The 26,123-nt window shown below is 48.7% G+C and overlaps 1 protein-coding gene across 1 annotated transcript in view; it reads right to left on the reverse strand.

Moving 5' to 3' along the window:
• The window catches only part of INTS3 (integrator complex subunit 3), a 38,823-nt gene extending 14,276 nt beyond the window's left edge, over positions 1-24,547 (reverse strand). The window contains exons 1-10 of the mRNA XM_055323640.1: positions 23,952-24,547; positions 16,362-16,445; positions 14,784-14,867; positions 8,779-8,892; positions 8,501-8,585; positions 6,851-6,917; positions 3,985-4,129; positions 2,991-3,120; positions 1,621-1,718; positions 64-255 (exon numbers count right to left, since the gene is read on the reverse strand). Coding sequence (XP_055179615.1) covers positions 64-255; positions 1,621-1,718; positions 2,991-3,120; positions 3,985-4,129; positions 6,851-6,917; positions 8,501-8,585; positions 8,779-8,892; positions 14,784-14,867; positions 16,362-16,445; positions 23,952-24,095 — 1,143 coding nt within the window. The 5' untranslated portion in view covers positions 24,096-24,547. The remainder of the gene's footprint in view (positions 1-63; positions 256-1,620; positions 1,719-2,990; positions 3,121-3,984; positions 4,130-6,850; positions 6,918-8,500; positions 8,586-8,778; positions 8,893-14,783; positions 14,868-16,361; positions 16,446-23,951) is intronic.
• Between the last annotated feature and the right edge of the window lie 1,576 nt (positions 24,548-26,123).

The raw sequence follows: 26,123 nt of genomic DNA on the forward strand, positions 1-26,123 counted from the left end.
CCAGAGCATCAGGAAGAAGCATGGAAATAGGGGGATCTTAGAGTAAGGCCCTTCACCCCTCACCGTGCACGTTGTCAGGAGCCAACCGATGATGGCCCATCGGGGCAAGATATCGGAACTCAGCACTTCGTTAGAAGGGTGAACAACCCCACAGATGTAGCGGATGAGGTCACAGCGCAGAGATTGACTGTCTGGGGTGGACAGGTACTGGCGCTGGAACCAGTCCTGGTAACGCTTCTGTTGACCAAACCGCACCTGCAGGAAAGAGGTGTTGGAGAGACATGCAGGGTCTCTGGGAAGAGGAAACCACCAGGCTTCACCCAGACCTCAGTCTCTTCCCTCGATTCATTCATTAACTCACTTTCTCCTCTATTCTCTCCTTCTTTGGGAAGACGTCCTTGTTTAACTCTTCCTTGACTGGAAACAGTGTTGAGATTCTTCCTCACTCACCTGTTGTGCCAGGATGCCTTCGTTTCTGCCACCCCTCCCCCCCAATTTCTGGCTCCTTTCTCCTGTGCTGGTCACTGAGGCTCAGTCCTAAGCATCATCTCGAGCCCCTGTGGCCAGCAAGGCACACTCCTCGAGAACAAGAGCAGAGCCTGTCTGCCACTCAGCATGGACACTCAGTGACCTATGGGGTCACAGACTCCTCAAGCCTTCTTGCAACAATGCCTTCCCCTGATCACACTCTACCAAGTAAGAGGAGAGAGCTGGGTTTTCTCCTCTTCTGTTCTCCAAACATACCCAAAACACAGAGTAGAAAGAATAAAACAATACTCCTGGACCAACACTATCCAGTAGAACTTCCTGCAAAGATGGTGCCTACTGAGCACTTACAATGTAGCTAATGCAACTGAGGTACTGAATTTTTAATTGTATCTAACCTTAGCTAATTTATTTATTTTTTACAAGATTTTTAAAGTCATCTTCTACATCCAATGTGGGGCTTGAACTCATGACCCCGAGATCAAAAGTCACACGGTCCACTGGCTTGAAATTGCAACCCGTGGCTAGTGGCCACCACATGGGATAGCACAGATCTGGATGGTTCTCCTGGATGACTCAGGAAACCAAAAGTGGACTGGGCCAGTGGCTTCCCAACCCCAGACAGACTGTAGAGGAGCCACTGCCTGGAAACCCTGTTAAAAACATAGATTCCTCAATCAGATTATCTGGGAGACTAGGATCCAGGAAGGTGTATTTTTAACATGTTGCTCAAGCGATTCTGCCATAACTCAGCCATGTTTGGAAATGAAATGGCCATTGCACTCTTCCTGAGAATTGCCTGCAGCCAGAGGAACAGTGGGTTTCCCAGAATGAACACCTCACTCTACCCTTTTACGGTACATCACACGTGTTAATTATATCATTTGTGTGTAATTATTAGTTTAAAGACTATTTTAGACAGATTGGAAGCTTCACAAGAGCTCCAACTGTTTGCACCTCTTTTACTCAACCCTGAATCCCCAGCTTGTAGCGCCCTGCCCAATGCCAGGTAGATTGGGTTCCTACCTGACCACCACTCTGCCAGTCGACGTTCAGTGGTAAGGCATCTGCAGGCTGGACAAAGAAACCCAGCCAACCTGCAGTTTCTGTTCCTGCTGCAAAAGGTTAGCTTACCCGGGAGGTCATGAAGAGGAGCTTAGTCTCCATGTCAGGGGTCAGACGACATGCTAGGAATTTTCGGGATGTTCTTGACTGAAGAAGCTGCAGGATACCTGAACCAAGTGTGTAAAGGAAGAGAAAAGAGAGAGCCCTGAGGACCAGAAGGAATGGAGGGCAGGTGAGAAGTTGGCCCAGGTACTGATGGCTAGTGGTCTTGCTCTGGGGGAGGTTCTAAGACAAGACCAAGAGAGTTCAGCACTGACACAAGTAGGGGTTCTAATCAGCATCTGCATGTTCTGCTCCAACCAACCACCATCCCGAGGACCAGACACATGACTTCTCCTCTGTCCCTGGCCATCCAGAGCCCTCTACTCACATTATTCCAGGTGGCAACATGTGGGAAAGTTAGGGGAAACAGGGGAAACCCTAGCCTTGCTTTCTGCTCCTGACGGTCCCATCCCTGGGTCCTGGGAGCAATGTGGTGTTGTGGGATAGCAAGGGCTCTGGAGTCAGACAGACCTGGATCCAAATCCTGCCTCTGACACTCACTAGCTGTGTGGCCTTGGGCAAAATACTTAATCTCCTTGAACCTCATTTTCTTTATCTGTAAATATGGAAAGTAAAATATCCATCTTACAGGGTTGTCCTGAGGATTAAATGAGTTAACATACATGTGTCTAGCACACAGTAAGCACTCAAAACAACACATGTTCAATGTAAAAGCAATATGATATAAGGAGAATCAGGATTTTCCTCTCCTTCCTGACTCTGCCGGGCCTAGGCGACTGTTTCCATGTGCACACCCATGTACACATACACACACGATCTGCCTATTCACACATGTGTGCTGGAGGAGGGGTGGGGAATCCGAAAAGCAGAAAGGGCGATCTAAAGGACCTTGTCAGGGAGAAGCTCAAAGACTCTCTCCCTGAAGAGAATTTTGGCTAAGTGGGATTCTTGGAATTCAGAGGCAAGACTGCACTCTTACAGGGCTAATTCCAGCCCCTCTGCTGACTCAATCTATGAGCTGATCTCTGACTCCCTCTCTGGACCCAGTGAGGCTGGAGGCTGGTCATCAGCTCACCTCCCAAGTCTAAGAGTTGCAGGGGGAGGAGGAGGATGATCACAGTTCTGTTTCAGTTCTTCTTAGGAGCAATGGCAGCTGGAGTCTGCCAGGCAGGGGCTGCTGGGAACCACATGAATTGTTCTGTACCTCTGCCATTCCCACATCCAGCTGTATTTGGCAGACCCTGCCCTACCCCAAGTTTCCTGTATTTGGCTGCCAAAGCCTCTCCTGCCCTCCAGCCTCTACCCTCTTGATTCATTCAGCACACATACACTGACCTCCCACCTCTCAAGGGCAGGATGCCCTGGTCCTCACTTACCTGTGAACTGAGGACTTAAAGCCTGAGGGTTATGGATAATATCTTTCCAAAGCAGTTCAAATTCTGGTATCCTAGCAACATTCTGAAGTAGTCGTACCAGGTCCCGGCCAATCATCAAACATTCCATGAACTTGATGAGGGGAGGAAGTGAAGAGAGAATAGAAACACAGACTATTTTACCTGCTGTGGGGAGAACCAAGGAGCAGCTCATTCTAGGGAAGGAAGGAAGGAGGGCCCAAGGGACAAGAGGGTTTCTTCTCTTCTGGAACCAAAGGGGAACAGAGCTAGAAGCTGGGGGCTGAGCTCAAGAGGACAGGTTACTGCAAACTACTGAAGCCCTGCTGACTTTTGCATGAACTTGTTCCCTTGCCCTCCCAGATGAAGAGGACAGGACAGGACTAGCAAGCTGAGCCCCAGATACTTTCCCCAAACCCCCTGGTCCAACAGAACAGTCTGTGATAATGGAAATGATCTTCATCTCTGTGCTGTCCAAAAGGATAGCCATTAGCCACATGCGGCTAACAAGCACTTGACATGTGGCTAACTCAACTAAGTAACTGAATTTTTAATTTTAGTTAACTTTAATTGCCACATGTGGGGAGTGGCTACTAGAGATTATAACTCTGGGCTCTCTCTTGGGAGATCTGACAGCGGACAATTCACAACCCACTTGAGCACAGCCATCACCCGGGTGGGCAGGCAGGAAGGTGACATAACCGTTGGCAGCTTTATGTCTGTGGTGTGTAACAGCATTCCTGAAGCTGACCAGGAAAATCCCTAGGATGCCAGTTCAATAGACAGCATTTGTAGGAGCCAGGGCTAGCCCGCACGGATTCCCCACCCTCCCCCTACCTTTGTTTCAGAAGGATGGGAAAAAAAAAAAAAAACAAACCCTCCATCTCTCCAAAACGACATCCTTGGCCTAGATCACCTCACAAAACTCACTAAGTTTCCCATCCTGGGTTTCACTTGCCTACACTGTTTTCATCCTCACCCGTTCCCGAAGCAGTGACATGCAAAAGTCTACTTCCTTCTGCCGCAGGGCCTGGAGCTGGGCAGTCCCGTGGTGGTCGACGATGAGACGGAGGTATGTGTAAACAGCCATGGCAATGAGGATGCTGCTCTTCAGCACCCACTCCCTGCAGAAGGGGGGACACCTGGCACCTGGGCTCTGTTCAGGCCCGTTCACTCTCCCAATTCACCTCCCACATGTGGCTCTGGGGCCTCAGCAATGTCTGATGATTAATATGGGGAAGTGGTTCTTTGATTCCTTGACTGCCTGCTCATTATCTATCTTGGACCATCAACTGGCTAAGGTAGAGACAACTTCCTACTGCTCTACCAGGCGCCCAATAAAGCACCAAATGAAAGCAAACTCTCTTTTTCACAGAACTACTTAGCTTCCAATAAATTAACTGTGAATGCTTATCATGTGTCAAACACCATGTGAGGTATTAGGGACAGAGATTACACCATAGCTGCCCCCCAGCTCAGAGTGGGGGAAAGAGGTTCTAGAGGCATCCCTAAGTTAGCAGCTCTAACAGCACGGAATGAGGACTACTAGGGGTTAAGACCCTTTGAGGACCCTGGAGGATTTAGGACACACTGTGTCAGCCCTTCCATTGTACCTACCATTAGAAGCCCACCATGTTATATGCCTTTCCCTGGCTGGCTCTCTGGCCACTGCTCCCACTCCCAGACAATGAATCACAATCTGAAGAGAACAACATGATTTTGGATGGCAAAGCCTATTGTTCCAGGAGTTTTAGAACTTTCCCGGGGGAAAAGAGGGTAATAAGAGAACTGTGTTCCCTGCTGCTTTAAAAAGAGTAGAAGGGGATGCCTGGCTGGCTCAGCCGGAAGAGTGTGGACTCGATCTCATGGTTGTTAAGTTCAAGGCCTATGTTGGGTGTAGAGCTCACTTAAAAATTTTTTAAAAGTGGGCAGCCCAGGTGGCTCAGTGGTTTAGCGCTGCCTTCAACCCAGGGCCTGATCCTGGAGACCCGGGATCAAGTCCCATGTCAGGCTCCCTGCATGGAGCCTGCTTCTCCCTCTGCCTGTGTCTCTACCTCTCTCTCTCTCTCCTCTCTGTGTATTCTCATGAATAAATAAATAAAATCTTCAAAAAAAAAATTTTTTTTAAAGTTGTGGCACCTGCATGGCTCAACTGGTTAGGGAGCTGACTCTTGGTTTCAACTCAAGTCATTATCTCAGGATCAAGGCCTGCATCGGGCTTCTTACTCAGTGGGGAATCTGCTTAAGAATTCTCTCTCCCTCTCCCTCAGCCCCTTCCTTCTGTCCCGCTCACACTCTCTTATCTCAAATAGATCTTAAAAATTTTTTTTAATTTAAAATTTAAAAAAATAAAAATAAAGCTAAAAAGACAGTGGGGAGATGACAGAAACTCTCCAGTGCTGCCTCAAAGTGCCCAAACGGGGAACTATGCTTCCCAAGCAAGTAGCTATCCGGGCTTGGCAGCTCTACTGAAAAGCAAGGAACCTGAGGAAGAAGCCGAGGAGTTTAATTAATTCAACCAGGCAATATCCTGATTCCGGAAAAGCACTCAAGCCACCTAATTAAAGAACTCTGGTCTTTTCTTTTCACAGAACGAATGCAGTAACCAAGGACACTGGGGAGGCCCTCCCCACCTGCTCTCTGTTAATTCTGCTGCCCAACATACACTTGGGAGGGAGAGAGGGAGGCTGTAGAAGACAGTCTTAAACATCCAGGGACTCATTTGCACCAAAGGATTTGAGCTTTTGGAGGGTAGGAGACTCTTCTGACTATCTGACTCTTGTACATGGAGACTACTCTAACTGCCCAAATGAGGAAAATTCAGCTTTACAGGAGCAGGAGGTATTTGGCACCAGAAACAAAATGAGAAAAACCACTTTTCAGGAAGATTGTGAGCAGAGGTGAGAGGTGATCAATGTATCTGAATCCTGGGATGGGGTAATGGAGAGAAAGGGAAGGTGAAGCTATCGGACCCAGGACTCTAGAAAGGCAGAGACCCAGCAAGATACTGCAGTGCGGAGGCAGGAAAGGTGGGGCGGAAGACCCACCACAGCCTCAGCTGCAGCCCCAGCTGCAGCCCCAGCCGCGTCCAGGGCACTAAGTGGCACTAGGTGGCGCTGCAAGGCACCTGACCCAGCCCTCCACCGTGCAGGGCTTAGAACAAGTGTGAGTAAGGGGGAGGTATGTCCTATCCACAGGAAATACAGACACCATTAGCCCTTTCAATCGTCTGACTACTGCGCTGCCCTTGCACACACGCACTCAGAAGTCAAGCAAGGAGAAGACCAGGCCACTGGACCAAGAGAAGGCCTCACCCCAAACAAGTGCAGATATGGTACAGCCCTCATAAAATTTCTGGGCCTTTCCTTCGATGGGAAAGGGAAAGAACTAGCCAGAAGCCCGGTGTGCCCTCTATGCCCTGTGTGCAAACTTGGGCCAAGTTCCCAGGCCTGTTCCTTCAGTGCCCCACCACTCCCCCTGAGGCCCTGAGGCTTCAGGAGAGCACAGTTCGGGTGCAAAGCCTCAGAAGGAGAAAGGGGTACCTGCCAGGCCTGAGTGGTTGGCTGGCCCCCACTATGCTGAGCTCATTCTCCCCCATCTCCCCCCAAAGACAAACATTCCAAGGAGGTCTGGATCAAAAATAGACCCTTATCAGATGAAACTAGTTTTTCCTGGGCTCTGAGACTTTCTATCCCACCCTTTCATCCCTTTGGGCCAGACCATGGCATTAATTCCTTCATTTGCCTCTCCCTCCCCCACCTCACCCTAACTCCAGGTGTTCCTAGGCCGCCTGCCAGCCCTCACACCCTGCCGCCCACGCTCTTGCCTGTCATGGCAGACTCTACCTCTGTTCTGTCAAGATATCCAGGACACTCTCTGCCAACCAGATATTTTTTGCAGTAACATCTCCACCTGATTTCAAAGAAAGAGAAAACAAAATGAAAATGGCTCTGATTAACAACTCAGCTAATTCAACACATTTCTTCACCCATCCTGCTTCTCCATCCCTGTTAATCCTGTCATGGAGGTTCTGAGTGTTGGAAAAATTGCCTTCTGTTCAGTCAGGCTTTAAAGTTTCTCCTTTGCATTCTCAGAGAAAGAAGGGAAAGGAAGAGAAGCTCTAGATTCTTCCAGAAACCAGAGCTGCGACTTTTCCAGAGACTGGGTGTTGGAATGGGAATACTCTGACCCTTGAAAGGGCATGTCTGGGAGAGACATGAAGAGCCCCTGGTTGGAAGAAAGGGTGACACCTCAAATAGGGCCTGTGGTGCAGGTGGCCAGTGACACTGGCAGTACAGCATCAGGGTGTCCCCAATCCCAAGTCAGGCTCATGACAGGCCAAAGGTTTCTTGTTTCCAGGTATCATGGTCTTCCGTGCTTGCTATGGAACTTCCTGGGACAGAAGTAACACCTGGTGATGCCAGACCAAGGTCTGAGGACGGGAAGAGGAGACTATGGACCAAACTGGGAAGGCAATGCCAGGAGGTAAAAGCCAGCAAAACACTATGCCTGCTCCAGTCCTAATTTAAAAGGTCAATGTTGGGATCCCTGAGTGGCTCAGCGGGTTTAGCGCCTGCCTTCGGCCCAGGGCATGATCCTGGAGTCCCAGGATCGGGTCCCACATCAGGCTCCCCACAGGGAGTCTGTTTCTCTGCCTCTCTCGCTCTCTTGTCTCTCATGAGTAAATAAATAAATAAATAAATAAATAAATAAATAAATAAATAAATAAAATCTTTAAAAATAATAATAAAAAAATTTAAAAGTCAATGTTCACATAGTCACGTATCACACAGAGTAAGGCTTATGCACAACAGCTTATGCACAACAGAAGAGGAATACCAGTGTTACAGCAAATCCTATAGAGGAAGCAAAGAGCTAATGGGAATAGTGAGATAGAGAGCAGAGTCAGTTTTAAACAAACATATGTGATATTGGGAGTAGAAGAGGTAGCATGGGCAGGCCTTTTGGGTATTTAGTGGCTTGGACAGAGATCACTGATGCCAAAGAGATAATAAAACCCAAATGTCAGGGTCTCTTCTATGACATAGTTCCTCCCTTAAACTGGTCCCCATCACATGTCAGAACTATTTGGAAGCAAGCATTCAGAACATGGGGGTGTAGCCCAGGAAGACACTGGATTTCTGAAAGCATAATGTGATGGAGACAAATGATGTGCCCTCACTTCTCATTCCTTTCAGATCCTTCCTGATCCAACATACCATGGAGCCCCAGAGTGAGGACTGGCCAACACAGGCCAACTATTCTATATCAGACCCTGAATTTGGCAGGAAGGAAAACAAGGCAGACTTATTGCTTCAAAAGACCCCATTGACTTTTATGTTTCTTTCTGCAATGTGTGGCCAGAGGAGACCTGTCTCAGAAAGAGAGTCGAGGCAACCCAGGAATTGAGACCCCCGGGCGCTTAGTCCTCCATCACCCGCATCTAGCCTTTGGGTTCCTTTCCTTTCTTCTTTATGCTCTTGCCATCAACTCACCAGCAATCTGCTTCATGAATGTCATGCACACACCATCGGCTCCCAGAACCCCACTCTTCACTAGTTCCCGTACCAACCACACCAACTAAAGGAGAGAGGAAAAGATGGATGAAGAGGAGGGCCTGTGAATTTGAGTAAGGGGTGAATCCAAGCACATTACAGTTCAGGTGTATAAAGGTAGGGGTGTGTTACCCCAATTTCTCCTTCCCTTCCCTTTAGGAGAGAGGACCCATCATCTGTGATGTCTCTGAGCTGGATCTCTCTTCTCCTGGCCTTACCTGAGTACGGCAGGTATCCTGCAACTTCAGGTACTTCTCCATGAGTATCTGGTTGATCTTATTCAGGACGATATTCATGCCATCACGACTCACCAGAGCCAAGTCCCGGTAACACTGTGAGAAGCAAGGTTTTTAAGCAGCCGGCAGATCGAGGACAGGCTCCCCCCTTTCCCCTTAAATTCCACCCATGGGATATAAGTGGCAACAAAAGACCTTCCGCTCTGGATGCTGTCCTTCCACAGGGCTCCTCCATCCTGAACCCACCCCTGGCCCTGTCACACAAGGTGAGGAGAAGGAGCAAAGCTACTCTGCTAAGGCTCCTTGTCGGGGCACCTGGGTGACTCTGGTTGAGCATCTGCCTTTGGCTCGTGATCCTGGAATCAAGTCCTGCATCGGGCTCCCCACAGGGAGCCTGCTTCTCCTTCTGCCTGTGTCTCTGCCTCTGTCTCTCAGGAACAAATAAATAAATCTTAAAAAAAAAAAAAAAAAAAGGCTCCTTGTCTGCCTCTCTCTCTCCTCAAAACTTGTGGAGGCCATCTGCTTTTCATCTGCCAGTGAAAGGTCACTGCAGAATGGGTTTGAACAGACCAGAAAGGACCCCAAGGAGGTTTTTAGCCCAGTATTGACTTGGCCAGATGAAGCAAAGGGCTAGGAGCATTAGGGAAGGGGATCTCAGGGACCAAGGCCCCAGAAGGAAGGGGCGGGACCAAAGTGAATTTCCTTAACTAAACACTGTTCTCCTTTTCTCTGTGCTGCCCTTTGCTCCTGCCAAGACTGGAAAAGGAAGGAGTCTGTAAGGATACCCCACCCCGGGAAGGTGTGGGAGGGCGTGCCAATCTTCTGAGTGTTCTTGCTCCCAGTCTCCTGGCTCTCTAGAGACCAGACTCCAGAACAAAGGCCTTAAGAGGCCTTACTGGCCTGCTGAGTTCCATTCGGGGAGGGTCTCAGCACAAAGGGTAAAAATGAGGTGGGCTGCACCCCACCACCTCAGAAAGTCAGTGGCATCAACAATCATATATATGGTTGCATTTGAATCCCACAACAACCCTCTGAAATAGGTACTATTTTCTTTATCCCTACAGATGAAGAAACAAGTAGAAGAGAGTAAAGTAACTCGGCCCAGGTCACTGAAGGGACAGAAGAACCAGAATCAAAGTTCAGGCAGTCTATCTAGATTCCATGCTCTTAACACCTCTTTACCAGGGCTAGAAATTGCTGTGAGGAGAAGAGCATGCTGGGAAGGTGGGTGGGGACTGAGGGTGGCTTTGAGACCATATTCCTGAGTGCCTTCATCAGTGTCGTTCAGAAGAGAAGTGCTCCTACTCTCTGGCCTCGGTGTAAGGAGGGACTCCCGAGAGGTAAACTACTATCACTTCTTGCCTCTACTGCCCTAAGTCAAATGACTGATCTGATAAAAACACCAACACTTAGACATCTCTCCTGTGCCACAAACTCTTGACACACCAAGGAGGATTTGATTATCCTCTGGCTCTGTCTGAGATCAAAAAGCCCAAGCGAGGGAATAAAGAACATCTACACGGAACCAGTGAACTACTGCCAACATACCAGTCAGTAAATGGAGCCTCCCCTGCAGATACAACTTAGAGGATGGGCAGAGAAGAGAGAGACAGAGGCAGAAGGAAATTCTGTCAGGACAAAGACAGAGACCAGACTCACCAGAGAGGAGCCCTGTCTGTTCAATCAAAAGCAGAAATGTAGAATAGACACAGGACAGGGAAGGAGGACAAGTCTCTCTGGAGACACCAGGGACAGATGAAGAAAGAAGATACTGTCTGCCTAATTGTACGTGCCATGTGGGACCTGGTCAACCACACTGCTGCTCACACGTGCAGCTGAGCACTAGGATGCCCCATCCTGATGCCGCCAGTTGCCTCACCAACTTCTGTGCCAGTTTTCTGACTGGCTTGAAAGAGAAGCAGAGAGTTTCCAAAGAAAGGAAAGGTCTGGATAGTGAGGAGGTAGTGCCTCTGCCCCAAGGGTGCTGGTAGTGGCAGTGCTCCAGCCTGAGCCTATGCAGCCTCCAGGCCTGGTGCCTTGACTCCTCCATGAGAAGGAACCTTTTCACTGATGCTATACTTTTCCTATCCGCTCTGTCTACTGACTGCTACAGCCCTCTACTGACTGCTACAGCCCCTCCATCTCCCAATCAGGCCTGCTCCCAGCTATTCAGCTCAGACATCAAATAGAAAAGAAAGAAACTCAGACTATAAACGGAAGAGCTCCAAAAGGCCAGATGAAAGTAAAGGTGGGCAGCCCCAGTGGCCCAGCGGTTTGGCGTCGCCTTCAGTCCGGGGTGTGATCCTGGAGACCCCGAATTGAGTCCCACATTAGGCTCCCTGCATGGGGCCTGCTTCTCCCTCTGCCTGTGTCTCTGCCTCTCTGTCTGTCGTGAATAAACAAATAAAATCTTAAAAAAAAAAATTAAAAAGGTATACAACTAGAACAAAATCCACTCCATGCACATTCCAGTCTCCACCAAAACCCAGCCTGCTTTATCGGTAACTGAGTGCTCTTCTGCACCTGTCCAACCGGCCCTTGCTGCACCAACTAGTGCAGAGAACGGGCCGGATGTCTGAGCCCGCCCACCAGCACACTCTCACTCCTTAGCTCCTGCTTTCCCAGAGCAGGTTTGCAATGTACTCAAGACTGTTTCCACTACCACTCTCTCCACCAGTCCTGCTCCTACCTCTCAGCCTGAGAATCTCTAGGAACCAAATCTCTACTCCATCCTGAGGTTTCTGGTCCAGAGACAGAGTCAATTGCAAACAAACCCTTAGAAAACACCGGCCCCTTGTTTTAAGCTGAAGCCAAAAACGCATCAGAATCAGTCCTCATCAGTAACTCCTACCCAAAACTTTTGTAGGACAGAAGGATTTCACAAGATAATCACCCTTTTAGGGAAAGGATCAAAGCACCTCAGAGATATGCCACCAATTCTTTCCACACTCTGACCTGGCTCAAGGTCTTTCAGTGACTTACCACCTACCAGTTCTTCAGCTGTCTTCCGAACCCAACTACACTGCTTTATCTGAAGAGCCCTACGGGTGGCTCAGCGGTTTAGCGCCACCTTCAGCCCAGGGGGTGATCCTGGAGACCCGAGATTAAGTCCTACATCAGGCTCCCTGTATGGAGCCTGCTTCTCCCTCTGCCTCTCTCTCTCTCTCATGAATAAATAAATAAAATGTTTTTTTTTTTTTTTAAAAAGAGCCATGACAGGGGCCTCTCGCCCCATATGCTCCAGGGAGGGGACTGACTTGGAAACAGCGTGTGAATACAATCCTGGTGCAGCTATGAGGCCCAAGGAAAAAGAAGCGCCTGGGCCACCCGCATGGGGCTGTCCCAGGGCACAAAGACAAAGTGCTCTAGTCCTTGCCATGTCTGGATGGCTGAATTCAGAACCTTACAGGCATTCACAATACAGAGCGCTATGGCCTTTCACTGCCAGGTGAGGTAAAAAGCTAGAAATACCACCCACATCTCGTCCCCTTCACAAGGTTTACTGATGGACCTTGCTGATTCAGATCCCACCCAAAACAAACAAAACCAGCAGATTAGACAAATTTGCACTGAGGTGACTACATGAGATTTTAACTATATTTATGAAAACCCACACAAGAGAAAACAAAAAAAAATTTTTTTAAGATTTTATTTATTTATTCACGAGGACACAAGCAGAGGGAGAAGCAGGCTCCATGCAGGGAGCCCGATGGGACTCAGTTCCCAGGTCTCCAGGATCACGCCCTGGGCTGAAGGCGGCGCTAAACCGCTGAGCCACCAGGCCTGTCCAAGAAAATGAAATCTTAATCTCAACCTCTCTACCCCCATCTTTGCCAACAATTTTTCTTTTTTATTTTCTTTTTAAAAATATTTTATTTAAATTCAACTTGCCAACATATAGTATAACACCTAGTGCTCACCCCATCACGTGCCCCCCTCCGTGCCTGTCACCCAGTCGCCTCATTGCCCCAGCCCCGCTTCTGCAACCCTTTGTGTGTTTCCCAAAGTTAGGAGTCTCTCATGGTTCGACTTCCTCTCTAATTTTCCCCACTCAGTTTCCCTCCTTTCCCTTATGGTTCCTTTCATTATTTCTTATATTCCACAGAAGAATAAAGTTATATGAGGATTGTCTTTCTCTGACTGACTTATTTCACTCAGCATAATACCCTCCAGTGCCATCCACATCAAAGCAAATGGTGGATATTTGTCCTTTCTGATGGCTGAGTAATATTCCATTGAATATAGATACCACATCTTCTTTATAACAATTTATTCTCAATAGAGTAGCTATAGCAGGTCTTATTACTGTTCAACAGCACCAAATTGGAGACATTCATTTGTCTTCAAGGATCTCGGTGATAAATGCAGTATGAAAATGAAATGTCAAGTTAACTCAGTGAGATTCCAGCCCAAAATGGCCTGAGACACCAAGGACCTGTGACTGACTACCTGCTGTTCTACCACCTATCCTCATCTTGGATGCTGCTCCAGTTGGCATCAGAGGAGTATAAACACAGCAAGCTGCCACACCCATAGATCCTTCCCCTGAGGTTAATTCAAGCAGCTATGCCAGGGAGCCAGGGGCATCCTGTCCTTGTCCCTGGGAATGATTTTCTTTGTTTCTCCTTGAACAAATGACAAGGTCTCTGATCTCCAGTTAATTTATAGGTAAACTAGGAGCAGTTTGGAAAGAGGGGACAACACCACCAACCTCATATGGCTTTTGAGAGGATTAAATGAAATCTTGTCTAGATAGAGCCCAACATAGCAGGCCACCAAGCATGTGTGTTTCCTTCCATACTTGTTCAAGGAAGGGCCAATGAGAACATGGAATTACCCCCTCCAAGCTGCCCTCTGTAGTGTCATATAGTTAATGCCAGATACCAGACACATACTTCTAAATCATCACCCCAAGTATCCAGGGACACAGAACTGCTAGAAAAGCAAAATCTGGAGACGCAAAAGAGAATTTTGCTGCTTTATTATGGAAAGAGTAGAATCCAAAAAGATCATCTTTCCCAATCCCTCACCCCAGGCAAGGATCCCATTTAAATCATTCCACATAAAGGACACTCTTCTAGGGGCATCTGGGTGGCTCGGTTGAGCGTCTCCCTTCGGCTCAGGTTGTGATCTCAGGGTCCTGGGATTGAGTCCATCAGCCTCCTCACAGTGAGCCTGCTTCTCTCTCTGCCTATGTTTCTGCCTCTCTGTCTCTCATGAAAAAAATAAAATACAATTGTAAAAGAAAAAAAAAAAAAGATACTTTTCTGGCTGTGAAGACCCCAGACTAGTTTTCACATAGTATTCCTGAGGAAGTCTGGCTCCAGTGGGTTCCAAGGTTCTCCTGGTCACTACACTACTGCTAAATCAATTATCAGTATTAAGCTGTTAAATCCTATATGCTTTGATATTAAGCTACCAATGACAGAACCTGAAAACTGCAAATCACACTCCTCTGAGATTAAGAACGCTCAGTGGACTTGGTTGTACTCATTCTGTCTTCTCTGGATTGAATCCCAACGCTCATAGCCCTGACTCGTCAACCTACAATGTGCAACTCTTCAAATACTTTTCTTGCCCTTTAGCTTCAGGATCTAGATAGAGAAAGGATCGGAGTCAGAGAATGACCAATTCATTGAGAACAAAAAGGGGGTTGTAGGCACACCTGGGTGGCTCAGTGGCTGAGTGTCTGCCTTTGGCTCAGGGCATGATCCCAGAGTCCTGGGATCGAGTCCTGCATCGGGCTCCCTGTGAGGAGCCTGCTTCTCCCTCTGCCTGTGTCTGCATGTCTCTCTGTGTCTCTCATGAATCAATAAATAAAATCTTAAAAAAAAAAAAAAAAAAGGCAGGCAGTTGTAAACATATCCAGACAACTAGGTGGCCCAGTTCTGGCTAACAGGGCCAGCACTATGCCAGCTAACCATTACGTTCCACCATATCCTCAGACTATATGAGGGGAGTCTGTGGTCCAGAGTAGGGAGTCTTACCTTTTGGGCTTGGGCAGGTTCAGTGAGGACGAGGGTGAAGAGGCCCAGGCAGATTTCCTCATGCTGCGGGGGGCCTTTGCATACCTAGGATATGAGGAAGGGAAAAAAAACTAATTGTCACTCACAGGAGGAAAGTTCCTGAACAGTTTCTCCCAGAAAACTTGGGACCTCCTGAATAATCTGCATAGGAGAATCATTAAATCTTCTATCCGATGACTTCCTTCTCCTAAAAGTGATGAAGTTATCTGTTTCAGGAAAGAGGTGGAGGGAAAGGACAGAGCCTACTGTTTTCTCCAAGGTTTGATGCAGGCCAGAAGGAGAAGATAAGAAAGTGTTTAAAGTGGAAAGAAAAGGGGCACCCGGCTAGCTCAGTCAATGGAGTGAGAAACTCTTGATCTCCATGTTGGATACAGTGGTTACTTAAAATCTTTAAGGGCACCTGGGTGGCTCAGTCAGTTGAGGTTCCCACTCTTGGTTTTGGCTCAGGTCATGATTTCATGGGTCCTGAGATGGAGCCACATCAGGCTCCACGCTCAACAGGGACTCTGCGTGAAAGATTCTCTCCTTCTTTCCCTCCCTCTCTCATATGTGCCTGTGCTCTCAAAATAAGTAATAGGGGTGTCTTGGTGGCTGAGATAGTTGAGAGTTTGCCTTTGGCTCAGGTCATGACCTCATGGTCCTGGGATGGAGTCTCGCATCGAGCTCCAACCTACTCAGTGAACAGTCTGCTTCACCCTCTGCCACCTGCCCCCACTGTTTTGTGCACATGCGTGTGCTCTCCCTCTCTCAAATGAACAAAGTCTTAAAATAAGTAAATCTTCAGAGAAAACTTAAAAAAAAAAATCCTACTCTACCACCTTTACCAGACCTTAACAGCCTTTAGGAGGGAAGAAGATACTGCAGAGCAATTCACGGGGTGATAAGCATACTTATCAAGTCAAGACCTTGGACAAATCATTGAGCCTATGGTATTCGTAAGGTGAAGACACAATAAAAATAATATACTACTAATAAAAAGGAAATATTTACTTAACGTTCACTATGTGCCAGGAATTACTCTAAGATCCTTACAGGTACTATTTAAAGTCCTTTCAATCTTACAGATTAGGAAATATTAAGGATCATGGGGCACCTGGCTGGCTCAGTCGGTAAGGATCTGACTCTTGGTTTTGACTCTGACTCTTGCTTTGGTCCTGATCTCGGGGTCATGAGGTGGAGCCCCAAGTTGGGCTCTGTGCTAGGTGTGGAGCCTGCTTAATCTCTCTCTCCCTCTGCCCCTCCCTTCCTCTAAAAAAAAGGGGGGGGGAGAGTGTAAAGGATCAAATATGCGAGAATAACTTGCAAAGAAAAAAAGTCACTAAAGAACGGAGTTATTTTTAAAAGTTGTTATTTAAAGTCACCTAAGCACCAAGAGACAGATTCCCACATTGAGAGAGAGAGAGGGGAGCTGGGAAGCCCAGTTCCAGGAGCCTAGACAGTTACTTCACACCCGATTGCCAACCACTTAAGTCTTTCTTTCTTTTGGATCATGCTCAAAGCTTCCAAAGCAGAGTGGACGGAGGAGAGCATAATACTCACGTGAGCATTGAGGGCATCATTGGCCTCCCTCTCTGAGACACCAGTAGTCATCGATGTCACAATGCTCATGCATCTTTCTAATCTCTGTGAAGGGGTGAGAAAAAGTTCAGAGTGTGTCACACCACTTTGTACATCTACAAAGTATTTCTGACCTCAAAAAAAGTTTTCAAGAACTGTAAACCTCACCATACTCTAGACCTACCAGTTTACAAGTGAAGTTACACAGGGATATAATCAGCTAAGTCCAGAGGGTGGAAAACATGACAGGTTACCTAGGTCTTTATTTTTTTTATTTTTTTAAGATTTTATTTATTTGGGGCAGCCTGGGTGGCTCAGTGGTTTAGTGCCACCTACAGCCCAGGGCCTGATCCTGGAGACCTGGGATGGATTCCCACCTCAGGCTCCCTGCGTGGAGCCTGATTCTCCCTCTGCCTGTGTCTCTGCCTCTCTCTGTGTGTGTATCTCATGAATAAATAAATGAAATCTTAAAAAAGAGAGAGAGAGAGAGAGGCAGAGACACAGGTAGAGGGAGAAGCAGGCTCCATGCAGGGAGCCCGACGTGGGATTCGATCCCGGGTCTCCAGGATCAGGTCCTGGGCTGAAGGCGGCACTAAACTGCTGAGCCACCTGGGCTGCCCAGTACCTAGGTCTTTAACATACAAATTGCAAGAAAAAAAAGCAGGAAGGGGGAGACCCATGTATTAAAATAGACTTAAGGTTATAGCCCATTGAGGGGGGGGCTCAGTCAGTGGAGCACATGACTCTTGATCTCAGGGTCATGAATTCAAGCCCCATGTTGGGTATAGAGTTTACTGGGGGAAAAAAAAAGAAAGGATTATAACCCATTGAATAAAATAAGAATCCATACTAATAGATACACCCATAATGAATACATAAAGAAGGAAAGCTCTCCCTCACACTGGAATGTCAACCAATAATGCATTAGAAACAACAGGAACAAGAAGGGATTCAGGAGTGTCTCAGTGGTTGAGCGTCTGCCTTTGGCTCAGGATGTGATCCCAATTTGGGGGTCAAGTCCCACATCAGGCTCCCTGTGAAGAACCTGTTTCTCCCTCTGCCTATATCTCTACCTCTCTCTCATGAATAAATAAATAAAATCTTAAAAAAAAATAAAGGGATTCAGGCGAGTGTCATCAATGGGCACTAAGTCAGAGGTGAAGCTGCACAAGAGAATATTTACGTGGGTTCAAAATACTTAATTACACAGAGGAAAGAATAACTGCAGGAAATTCTGGAAGATACCACCTTAAGCAAGTGATCAAAATTAGTTATCACTGATAAGGACACAAACGGACTCGTGACACATATGCCTCAACACCGTGCACTGATGACACTAGAACAGTACTTGTTCTTTTCTGGCCAAAATTGAATCATCTCAACCCAGTCATGGAAGAAATTTCAGACAACCCAATTTCAGAAATATTTTACAAAATAACTGACCTGTCTAAAGTGTTTAAAGTCATCAAAAATAGAGACTAAGAATCTGCTTTAGATTTTAGAGTGCACCTAAACTCGACTTGTGATCCTAGACACCGTATCAACATTATCGGGACAACTGTTAAATCTGAGTATGTTCGGGACACCTGGGTGGTTCAGTGGTTGAGTGTCTTGCCTTTGGCTCAGGGCATAATCCCAGAGTCTTGGGATTGAGTCCATCAGCCTCCCTCCATGGAGCCTGCTTCTCCCTCTGCCTGTGTCTCTGCCTCTCTCTTTCTCTCTCATGAATTAAAAAAAAAAAAAAAATCTGAGTATGTTCCGTAACAGTAGCATATTGATATTAAATGTTCTGATCTTGACAACAGAACAGTGGTTATGTAACTGAAGATCTTTGTTCTTAGGAAACACACAATAAGTATTTAAATCCTAAGTGGCCTCATGGCTGCAACTTATTCTCAAAAGGTTAAAATAATATGTATACAGAGAAATAATGTCAGTAACTGTTGAATCTGGGTGAAGAATATATAAGAGTTCTAGGTATTATTTTTCTAAGCTTGAAATCATTTTTTTTAAAGATTTTATTTATGAAATCATTTTAAAATAAAAAGCTTTTAAAAAATTAAGAAACAGTGGAGTTCCTTGGGTGGCTTAGTGGGTTAAGAGTCTGCCTTCGGCTCAGGTCATGATCCTAGGGTCCTGGGATCAAGTCTCACATTGTGCTCCTTGCTCAGCAGGGAGTCTGCTTCTCCTTCTTCCTTTGCCCCTAACCCAGTACTCTCTCTCTAATAAATAAAATCTTTACAAAAAATTTAAAGAAACAAATTGGGATGCCTTGGTGGCACAGTCGGTTGAGCATCTGACTCTTAGTTTCAGCTCAGGTCATGATTTCAGGTCCTGGGATCGAACCCTGTGTTGGGCTATGCACTCTGTACAAGGTCTGCTTAAGATACTCTCTGCCCCTCCCCTTGTTCTCTCTCTCTCTAAAATAGATAAATCTTAAAAAAAAAAAAAAATTAAAGAAGCATATCAAATGCAACGTTGCAGTTCTTGTCTGAACACTGATTTGAACAACCAGCTATAAAAAGAACTTGTGAGACAATGAATTTGAGCAATATTTTATTACATTAAGGAATTACTATTAATATTTTTAGGCATGACATCATTGTTATGTTAAAAAAAATTCTTCCCTCACAGACGTACAGATGAAGTATCTGCAAAGGAAATTATTTATCTTGGATAAATATCACTGGATTTGTTTCAAAATAATCCAGAGACTAGGGGGAGATAAAACAAGATTGCTGTGGACTGGTAAGTACCAAAGCAGAGTGGTGGCTCCAGCGGAATCATACTATTCTCCCCACTTTTTTATGTTTGAAATGTCCCCCAAAAAAGTTAAAAATAAATTTAAAAAAATGAATGTGAGAAGAGGACTAATGAACAAAAGGCCAAATTGCTCAAGCCTCTGGTCACACAAAGGTGGGGACGGGTGCATTAAAGCCCACCCAAAGCCACTCTAAGTTTCAAAGGCCAAGTCTAACATGGCAGGTGCTCATTATTCTAAGGAGATCTTAGTCACTGGTCCCTGTTCCAAAGAAGCTAAACACTAAATATTGAGAAGACACTGACAGACGTATCTCTCATTAAATCAGCAAGCCTCTCCATTATCACCACCTAAATTACTTCTTGGCATCATTTAAAACTTTATATTTAGGACTAACTCCAAAACTCTTTAAGGAAAACCAATACCCAATTCCCAGTGATGGTGATGCTGGCAAACTGAACAGAGGCAGGCAACTTACTTCCCCCCAATCCTACAGGTTGTCACAAACATTTTGCTGAGAAGTGGATCCACTGAAGCATTGAGAGGAACCCATGAATAAAGGCAATGGAAAAGTGGTGTAGGAATAAAGGATGATCATACGTCTCTCCCTTCACAGCGCCCTAAGGCTGCCAGCATCCATTCCTGACCCGAAGCACAGGATGGTGCAGAGAACTGAGTGTTATGGCAAGGAGCTCCCACAACCACAAACCTCTGACCTATATCAGGCCCAAAGCCATTCCAATTTGAAGGTATCACAATCTCACTGCCCATCAGGTCTGACTAGCCTCCAAATTAGGTCAGATGAGCACACTGAGCCTTCACACAAAGCACCTGTGTACTTGTGAGGCGCATCGATCACATGAAAGCTGAGCTGTGAGTTCCAGCTCCGGTTCTGGCTCCCACAGGGGAAGACGGAAGGAAAAACATCAGAATGGATTCTCCTTTTTAAATCGCATCCCTGTCTAACCCAAGGTAGTTATCAGTGACTGGAGAACCAGTTCCTCCAGTTACTACATCTGCATCCTAAAATTCTAGAGATTACTTCCTACTCGGAGGAGGAAGTCTCTGCTGAATCAACAGAGATGCAAGAAAAGTCAAACAGCAACTAGCTAATGAGCACACTGACAAGCACGGCAGAGAAGCACCCCACTATCTGCCACTTTAAGCTAATCTGGGGTGAGTTCCTTGGACTCTCTAAACTCTGATTTTTCTCATCTGAAAAACAGAAACGGGCACCTGGGTGGCTCAATTGATTGGGCATCAGACTCGATTTCAATTCAGGTCATGATCTCACGATCTCAGGATCGCCCCAGGTCAGCTCTGTACTCGCAGGAAGTCTGCTTGAGATTCTCTCTTCCACTCCCTCTACTCCCTCCCCTACTCATGCTCTCTCAAAATTAATTACTTAAGTTTTAAAACGTTGCTTGTTTAAAAAAAGAAAAAAAAAACAAACATTATGAGGTTAGTCTGAGGATTACACAAGATAATGTATGTGAAAGCTTCCTGTCCTAATTACCCTCTGTACACTTCGTCTTGTAGGAAAGAGGAAAGGAAGGGTGCCGGAGGTGGGAGAAGGCATGACTTCTGGGCTCTGCACCACGATCTGCATGCAAAGCTGGGTACACGACCCTAAGGAATGGCTGAGTTTCTGGCTATGATGTAACACACCTTGGACAGAACCACATTTCTCTAGGCCCCTCCTTGGTATTCGAAGCTCCACTCAGAAGCTTGAGTCACTTCTTCGGGTCACTGCCCAGTCAAGACAAAAGCGGCCTCTTGGAATAGGGTGGCCCAGTTAAGGACATACAAACTGGGAGAGTCTAGAATCTGGAGGGACGGATAAAAGCCATGAGGAGAGAAAAGTGAGGACCAGTCCTTTCCAGGCAACCGAAATGTAAAAGGTTCTGCTCTTCCCAAACTGCAGAAATAACTTTTCAAAACAGAGATGGGAGACCTAATTACAAAGGATTAAAAAACAAAACAAAACAAAAAAACCCAAAGGATTCAGAACCACAGGACTACAACCTGTCAAAGAGGGTTGCAGGATGTCAAACCCTACAACCAAGTAGCAGTACCCCTACTACTCCCCCAGTCCCCAGAGGCCCTCAGTAAACACGTAATCATACATGCAGTTGCCAACAATTGCTTCAGAGTAAGCCCTCCATGACAGGACCTCAGAGAGCTGAGTAAATATTTACCATTGCTAGGAGCTCCTGAAATCATTTTTCTAGTACCAAGACTACCTGACCATGTTCTTCCCTCACAGAAGCAATAGACGGAGCAGAGGCAGAGAAGGGGAAGGCCTTCCAAGTGGCCAGTTGGATTGGGGACTGAAGTCAGAGAGATCCCCCTAACCTCCCAGTTTCTGCTCCCTCAGACAGGTGAACATACACATATTGCTCTCTTACGGGAAGTCAGTGGCCCTGAAAGAGGAAATACCACTCTCTTCAGGAAAAGAAGATGTACTCCAATCTACAGAGTCCTCAAGAGCCTACATTAGTGAGGAGCTACTAAATAGGAATATGCTAGGTTCCAAGTACTCTACAGCCAAGAATCCCACATCAGGGAAATGAGGATTTCAGGGGAAAAAAATGAGAGATGGCTCAAAGCCTGTTCCCTGGAGATTCTTCAGAGACAAGGCATGGATACACCTTGACCCAGTGCAACCTTAGACCTGTCCACAACTTGGGAGGAAGTTCTAACTCATCCGAGCCACTGGTCCTGCTTTCAGTCTGACTTCAAAGTGGACCAGGTCCTTCCTAGCGAGGAATGAAAGACAGCTGTGGGCCCAGAGACTAAGAGCTGAATGTTCCAACCAGCTCCAATCTCTGGCACTATATTTATCTCATTTCCCAAACTAGAAAGGGTCGGGCAAGAATCTCCCCTTCAGAGAGGAACAGAGCCAAAGAGAAGCAAGGATCCAACAAACACTCCCTTGGGTAAGAGTCACAGGCCTGGCGGGGACACTCGTCAGCAGTGTTTCATGGTCCAGGACGCCCAGGGGCCTCTCCTCATCATGTCCAGCTACAATGACCCCAGCCTCTTCACTACTTTGACCAGGTGCAGGAGTGGGTGTTTGTTTTTTTCCCCTTCCTTGTGGGCATGCTCACTCAATCTTCAGATGATAAGCTCTATAAAGCAGATGTGGGTCTCCCTCATCCTACTTTCCTGAGACTTTGCGCATAGGAAGCATACAGGATTAGGAAGCTCCCTGTGTTCCTGGGCAACAGGTAGGCCTGGGATGCAAACCACCACAGCAGAATAGAGACCAGTCAACAGCAGGTTTTGATAACGTCTGTATGCAGAGCTCTGTGGGGAGACCCAGAGAAAGAAGCCAGTAAGTCGGACCCTTAGAGACACTCTGGTCCAGCAGGAACTACACACATGGGTTAAAAGCAATGGCGAGGCTGGAAAATTCAAATGCAAAGGGTAAAGGCCAAAGAATGAAACAGGGAAGCCAAGACATGCTGGAAATATCTACAACAGGAAGGACAGGAGGAAAAGAGAGAGAGAGAGAGACCATCCTCCCCCCCCCCCAACAGTTGAAAGTTCATGCTGTCCAAAAAAGCAAAATAAATAAATAAATAAATGTTTCCTCCTTTATGGTTCTCTCCTGCCCTATCACTGAGCTCACTGGCAAGTGTCCCTGTTCAGAGCAGGATGCTGTACCAAGATGAACCCTGCCAATCAGGGTGGGGAACAGATTTTTCATCCAAGCTTGGGGTCTTTTCCCCTCCACCCAAACTGGGATCAACCATGTTCTTTCTACAATTTTAGGGCTGCGGTACCAGACTGGGCTTAATAAACACTCTGACAACGACTGTGGCCATTCCTTAAAAAGTGGGTAATTCAAAGTGCCAGACAATCCTAGTCATTTTTATTTGTTTTGGGAATACATTATTTTTAGTAGCATTGTTGATGTTCCTAATTCTATCTATCTTAGCTGACAGAAATAGCAGTAGAAAAATTCTGATTTCTCTAAATGCACACAGAATTATGGGGGAGAAGCAGGACAGAAAAGCAGCGTGAGCATACATCTGTCGGTGGATGATCCAAAAAGCCAGATCCAGCCACCTTGATTTACAAAGTTCATTTCTGCATCTGTTCCATCATTTTCATCATCCTAAACCATGAATTCCTCCTGTGTGCCTGCCCACCCTGTACTAGCAGGTAGTGGTAGCAGCAGTGACCGCGTCAGAAGCAGGGAGACCGCCAGGGAGGCGCCCGGATAACCACGGAGTTGACTGCGTTAGGGCTCCGCAGTCAGGGCTCAGCCCTGGGTCTCCCCACAGTGCTCTGGCCCGTCAGGGACAAGGGAGGGGGCCAAGGCGGCATGGGGGGGGGGGGGTCCAGCGCGCAGCGTGACCTCCCTGGAGCCGCGCGCCGTCTGCTTCCCAAGGGCGGTGCCCCCAGTCACCGCACCACTGCGCGGGCTGGGACTTCGTGCGCACCCCTGCTTCTCGGGTCCGCATCCGCAGGTCAGTGCGGTGGACACCCCACCCCGGCACCCCGGCCGAGGCAGGGCCGGTGCGCAGGCGAGCTGGGGCCTCCGCGCGGAAACCAATGTCAACAATACGGCCGGCAGAGCCTCGAACGCCCCCCACCCGTCTTGGTCCCGGGGCTGCTGTTGCCATGACAACCTGTCCAGGAAGTTGGCCCGCGCTCCTTCCTCCAGGAGCAGGAAGTCTGCAGCGGCGCTCGCGTCGCCTCGGAAAACCCCCGCAGGCCGCGTCCCCGACCCCCCTGCCCGTGTCCCTTCCGGGGCCCTCCTCGGCCCGTGGCTTGGATCCCTTCCCCACCCCCACACCTACCTCCTCTAACTCATCCTTGGCATCCAAACTGGTGGAAAGTAGCAGCCTCCCCCCTCCTGGGGCTCCTGCTCCCGCTCCTCCTCCACCTCCCGCTGCTCCCGAAGCAGCTGCTGCTGCTGCCCCCTTTCCCTTCTGTAACTCCATGGCTGCGGCCACCAGACGGGAGGAGGCCCGGGGGCCGGCGCTCCGAGCGGGGCCGGGCAGGGGTCCCCGCGCCGAGGACCCCCTCTGGGTCCTGTGCCTGCAGGGGCGCTGCCGCCCGGGGCGCTGGCTGAGGGTCTGCCTCTCGGAGGCGCGCAGGGCAGCCTTCCGCCCCGCGGGACGGACGGAGCCCTCTCGGTCTCGCACCCCGACAGGCACAGGAGCCCCTAAGTGTCTGCCTCGGGAGTCCTGCCCCTGAGGTAGGGGTGGGAGCCCTTCCTGGCTGGGGCCCCGAGGTCCCTTTGGATCCGGCCCCCCGGGGTGAGGGTGAGGCAGTGCGCGCTACAGGGCGACACGGAGGACCACCTTCTCCCCACACCACACACGAGCGGCCATGGTGGAAGGGCGGGGGGCGGGGAGGCTGAGGGCGGCGGCGGTGGAGGCGGCGGCGGCGGCGGCGGGGAGGGCGCGCGGAGACCGGAAGTGAGCGGCCGCGAGCCCAGCCTCCGCCAATGGCGGCTTCCGCGGTGGCGCGGGGGCTCGCACGAGCAGGCCGAAGACCAGCGGCAGGCTTTTCCCCCGGCGGCCAATGGCAGTGAGGCCAGCCTAATGGACAACCAGAGTGCCCAATCGCATTCGCCGTTGCTCTCGGGGGGCGGGACTAGAAGGCTTCCTGGAGAGGGGTGGAGCGCGAGGCGATCAGGAAGGCGAGGCTGCGCCTGCGCGCGCTGACAGGCGTGTCCTGGCGCGCATGCGCGTGGCCGGCCTCTGCTCTCCTTCCAGGAGCGTGGGGCGGGGTGGGTACGGGGACCGCGAACCGGCGGCTCTTGGCCGGGGTTGAGGATGTGGCGCCGTCGGCTGCTGCGGGAACCGGTACGCGGACCGGCTCCGCCCTCGTGCTGACCGGGTCTGAGCCGCGGCGCTGCCGGTTCCTCGGGAGCCCTGACGACGGCTTAGATCTGGGACGCGAGACCCGGGCGCCTGGCCTGCTGTGTGCGGGGCGCTCGGGGCTGCCTTCCGGAGGGTCACTGTGTCAGCGAAGTTGTGCAGATAGTGGCTGTCACCGCAGGGCGCTCTTTTTGCACACTTGTTATGATTTCATACTTTGCACACGTGCCCTGAGACGATGTGGTTGACCTTTGGGGTGACTCGTGCACGACCTCGTTCTGTGTATGTGCAGTGCCGCGGACTGGCTGGCGGCCCCCCCACCCCCGAACTCGGACTGCAGGCCTGTGGGTGCTGTGGGCCGGGTGTGCCGCTCTGCCTGCGTGGGCACCTGGACGCAGACGGAAGGCCCACAGAGAAGAGTCCGGGTTAGCACAGGGCGGCGTGCTCCCTTTGTGTGGGGGGGCTTCCCCGAGCGGGAAGGCAGGGAAGGGTGTCGACTCTGCCAGCACTCACAGCGCCTGGCCCTGGGTGGCTGGGAGACGCGGTGGGAGCTCGGGATGTCGGAGAGCTTGGCGGGTCCGCGGCCGAGGAGGAACTCTTGAAACGGCTTTGGTGCAAAAAGGAGGTTTAAAAAAAAAGCCCGGGTGGACCGTGGGCAGGTGATTCTGAGGCGTGGCTGGGAGATGAGGGAGGTAAGGAAAAAGGGAGGTGTCCAAGGAACTTTGATATGGTAAAGCAGACTTTCCGGATAGGAGGCCTTCCCATTGTGCAGCTAAGGTAGTTTTCCCTTTAGTAAAGCATTAAGTCAGGGAGAGTTTCTTGGAGGAAGGTTCTACTCTCCCCATCACAAGTCCTTGTCAGTGGGCGGCAGAACTTTTATAAGGAAATTTGATTTTACCTGCATTTCCCTCTACCTTTGTTTCGACACCACTCCTTCGTTTCCAAATCACTGTGGAGGGGAGCGCGATGTTGGAGCTCCAGGAAATTGAGTTTATGGATCTCTGGCAGTTAGGCTATGGATAAGAATGCTTTTTCCTTGTTTGTCGGTGAGACATTTGTAAACTGAGGGAAGACTCTTGTCCTGAAGACTGTGATCTTTGCCAGTTAATCATTTGTTTTTCCCTTCCTTAGTTTCAGGACTGC

Source organism: Nyctereutes procyonoides, unplaced genomic scaffold (assembly GCF_905146905.1).
Source record: "Nyctereutes procyonoides isolate TBG_1078 unplaced genomic scaffold, NYPRO_anot_genome, whole genome shotgun sequence".
Classification (NCBI taxonomy): domain Eukaryota; kingdom Metazoa; phylum Chordata; class Mammalia; order Carnivora; family Canidae; genus Nyctereutes; species Nyctereutes procyonoides.